This window comes from Ranitomeya variabilis, chromosome 2, assembly GCF_051348905.1.
Source record: "Ranitomeya variabilis isolate aRanVar5 chromosome 2, aRanVar5.hap1, whole genome shotgun sequence".
NCBI lineage: Eukaryota > Metazoa > Chordata > Amphibia > Anura > Dendrobatidae > Ranitomeya > Ranitomeya variabilis.
In genome coordinates, this window is record NC_135233.1 from 1,015,313,561 (window position 1) to 1,015,317,414 (window position 3,854).

Below are 3,854 nucleotides of genomic sequence, written 5' to 3' on the forward strand. Positions count from 1 at the left end.
TCAATTAACGGTTTCTTCTGTTGGCCCCAGTTACAATACTATATACATAATAAAATAATATTAATGAAATAATACATTTACCTAGAGCCATTTGGAAACAGGACCTACTATCAAAGAGGGTTGTGCAAAATTATAAACTCAGCTCTATTGAAGTATGTCATTATATACATAGATAAAATTATAGAATGTGTATATGAATGTGTGTGTATATATATATATGTATATATATATACATGCATATACAGACATACATATATATATATATATATATATATATATATATTTACATACATAAATGCTTATACCCACGCACATGTATATACACATAAGTATTTAAATATATATGTATATATATATAAACATATATACACACACATATACACATAATCATATATACATATAAACATATTTATATGTGTATATACACATATTTATATGTGTATATACACACACACATATATATATATATATATATATATATATATATACACACACACATATACACATAATTATATATACAAATATAAACATATATATATATATATATATATATATATGCATATATACATACACACACACATATATACATATATATGCATATATGCACACATGTTTATATATACATATATACAAATATATATGCATATACACACATATACACGTTTGTATATACATACAGATTCATATATACAAATTATATACATAACAATAAATATATATGTGTGTGTCTATATATATGTATATATATATATACTAAAAAAGTATAATTTCCTTTTTTACCTACTTTTACATACATAGATATATGAAATATAATATTCAAATAGATTTTTATGAAGCCTGTTGTTTTTAATGTATTTTTTTCATAGAAACACTTGCAGTGGAGTTGATGATTTTGTCATATGATACAACACAATTGATAGATGGTTATTTTGTATAGGACTAAAGACTAATATGGGGATTAATCATGCTAAAAATTAATCTCTTCTATATCTGAGAATTAAATTTTAACACCTGCTAAAACCTTCCACCTCTACATCTTCTTGAGGAAATCTAGTAAATTTGAAGCTCAATATGGAGATAATATTTGTAATAAAATATGATGAGCTCTGTATTAATGTAATATATGTCCCTTTCTAGAATACCATACAATTATGAAAACGCAGTGATGGAGACTGCAGCGCAGTAACCTGCAGCATTGTGATCGTGTATTATCGCCTACAGATCGTTATCACGTTATAAGGCACAGTTCACACATCGCATTTAACCACAAGATTGTCTTTATTTAAAAGATCCTTGTTTAACAAAAAAAAAGGTAAAGTAAATAAAATGAGCTAATGGTGTACAGTCACTTTCCCCTGTACATAACGCCTTAGATGACGGGGAATTCATCATCCTATGAAACATCCTTCATGGTTTAGTTATTTGCTTGTTACAAAATATTTTTGGAGGGTAAAATAACCATTAATTTTATTTTTTTATTAATTATCATTATCATAAAGCTTTAGTAGCTAAACTCTTTAGAACAAAAAAAAAAAAAAACAGTTTGTATGGCAAAATATCTAACACAAATCCCACTTACCCCCACCGCAAAATTATTGTGCAAAATAGGTAATAATAATATTATTAATATGTTCTTAAATAATTTAATGTTAGTCCCTTCAAAATTCGAGGTCGCGAAGAAATCAAAGGCAATCTGAAAAAGCTCAATAAATAAAGGGTTAACTGTCCAGATTGAGGAAATACAAATGAAAACAAAAAAAAGAAGAAGTTGTACATTTCTTACAATTGGTCCTGACAATTACTTCCAGCTATCTTCATGGCTTGATGTAGAGAATTAGTAGTAGTAGATTGTGCCCTTCATAAGAAAGGAAGTGCATTATATATTTTGTTTTCTTTTTGCCAAGTTGGTCTGAGGATGGATTGTTCCTCTCTCCAATCCCTTAAGGTGTCTCTCTGCTAGTGGGACCATCTTGGCAGTCTGTCTGTACATGCACCAACATAGTCCATCTCCTTGACACTAGTGCTCTTCTACATGGCTGCGGCATGTGCAGAAGAATAAGGGTCTAAACCAGCTTTAGTCATGCCAGGGAACAATATGTAGGCTACAGGAGGTTGCAAGTTAGAGGTTGACCAGGCTGTACAATTACAGGGCACCACATAGCCAGGGTTGGTTGGAGAGGGGTGGGTATGGGTGTGTTGGCTGGGGCAGCTTAACCCACCAAAAGCTCCATTTTGGTATCCCAAGGTGGAGGCATAAGGAAGAGTGCTTGTAGTCAAGGTGTGTGGCATCTCTGTCATCTTCTGGATGGTTGTGGAGCTAAACTGACTTGGGTCCAGTAAGGAATAAGGTGCTGATGGTGGTAAAAAGGCTCTCGCCTTCTCAGAAACTCCTAGTAAGGATTCAGTGGCACTCATGGGAAGTCCTGTCTTTAGTGGATCGTGATCTCCAAGGTAGGGTAAAGGAAAGACATACCTGTCTTTCTTTAGAAGGTTTTTGGGTTTGCGCCTTGGTCTGTACTTATAGTCAGGATGTTCCTTCATGTGTTGAGCCCTGAGCCTCTTAGCTTCGTCTATGTAAGGTCTTTTCTCGGCTTCAGATAGAAGTTTCCATTCAGCCCCAAGTCTTTTACTTATTTCCGAATTGTGCATCTTGGGGTTTTCCTGTGCCATCTTCCTTCTTTGCCCTCTGGACCACACCATGAAGGCATTCATGGGTCTCTTGATATGGTCAACGGGCTTAGACATGGTAGCGTTCAATGTCAGTGACCAGCAAAAGCCAAGTTCCCCCCCTTCTGCTGTCCTTTTGATAATGAAGAATCAAGTCTTTAGCTAATCATGCCAGAGTCTCAGTGGAGAAACAAAACGATCTTAAAGTCAACTTCGAGCCTTCCCACAGAACAATTGTGGCCGAGCTCCTGGCGGAAAAGGAGCAGGTCGCAGTTAAGATCCGATGGGAGTCCTTAAGGTCCAATAAAGCTCTTCCTTCAGGTCCAAGGTGTGTGTGAGTGTTTTCCTGTCTGTGATAACAGAGACAGGGTAAGGCAAAGAGAGATAGGAGGAGAGAAGAAAGCTCTCTACAGATGAGGTCCCTACTTCTTCCTGAAGGTGTCTTGTTTAGCACAGCACCTTGCTGGGAATGAGGAACAGCTCAGTCATAGCAAAAAAAAAAAAAGAATACACTGAGCCAAAAGTGGAGAAGTTCAAAGCCTTTCCCTGCTTAGTGCAGCATGCAATCTAATAATCAAAAGGGTTTACACCCCTAACACAGGCGCCCAATCAGCTCCCAGCTGCTGCAGAACACCTTCTATACCAAGGCACCATCCACACACAACACTGAGGGACAGGAGGCAGAGAAAGGGAAAACACTAAATAGAGCAGATTAAGGACCAGGCTTTGTTAGTTAATCCACTAATAGAAGCAGGCACAAGTCCTCGGCTCCTCCTGCCTTTATGGGAAGGGTGTTAGGTGAAGAGTTTAGTGTCAGGGGGAGCTGAGGATCTACTGCTCTCATCCATAGAGGTATCATCAGTGAGGGGCCAGGCTCCCACCTCTAACTAGTGGGGGACAGGCTGCTGCACACAGGGGAGAAAGTGATGAGAGCGGATCATCCCCGACAGGAGCAAGACCCAGCATGGGGGGAATGGGCGGCCGACAATTGTTCTGACCCTTATACAGGAATTTCATCTCTCTCTCTATATATGTTTGTCCAGCTATAAGATTGCACTTATGTCATACACACATGCTTATTGTTCAGCTCTGTGTTTTGTGTCTTATTGTCTTTGTAATTAGTTGTTGTATGGAATATAATATTATTTTCTCCTTTGTTTAAATACTGGCAGTGACAAAGTTAATTA

At 36.6% G+C, this 3,854-nt stretch overlaps 1 protein-coding gene across 1 annotated transcript; it reads right to left on the minus strand.

The window, feature by feature from the left end:
* Positions 1–1,124: 1,124 nt before the first annotated feature.
* Positions 1,125–3,321, minus strand: SOX14 (SRY-box transcription factor 14). The gene is made up of 2 exons (XM_077291297.1): positions 3,094–3,321; positions 1,125–3,017 (listed from the first exon to the last, which is right to left on the minus strand). The coding sequence occupies exon 2, from the start codon at positions 2,743–2,745 to the stop codon at positions 2,029–2,031; it is 717 nt and encodes a 238-aa protein (XP_077147412.1). The 5' UTR covers positions 2,746–3,017; positions 3,094–3,321; the 3' UTR covers positions 1,125–2,028.
* Between the last annotated feature and the right edge of the window lie 533 nt (positions 3,322–3,854).

Excerpts from the sequence above, each read along its gene's own strand:
- SOX14 (XM_077291297.1), bottom strand. The coding sequence starts at position 2,745 with ATGTCTAAGCCCGTTGACCATATCAAGAGACCCATGAATGCCTTCATG.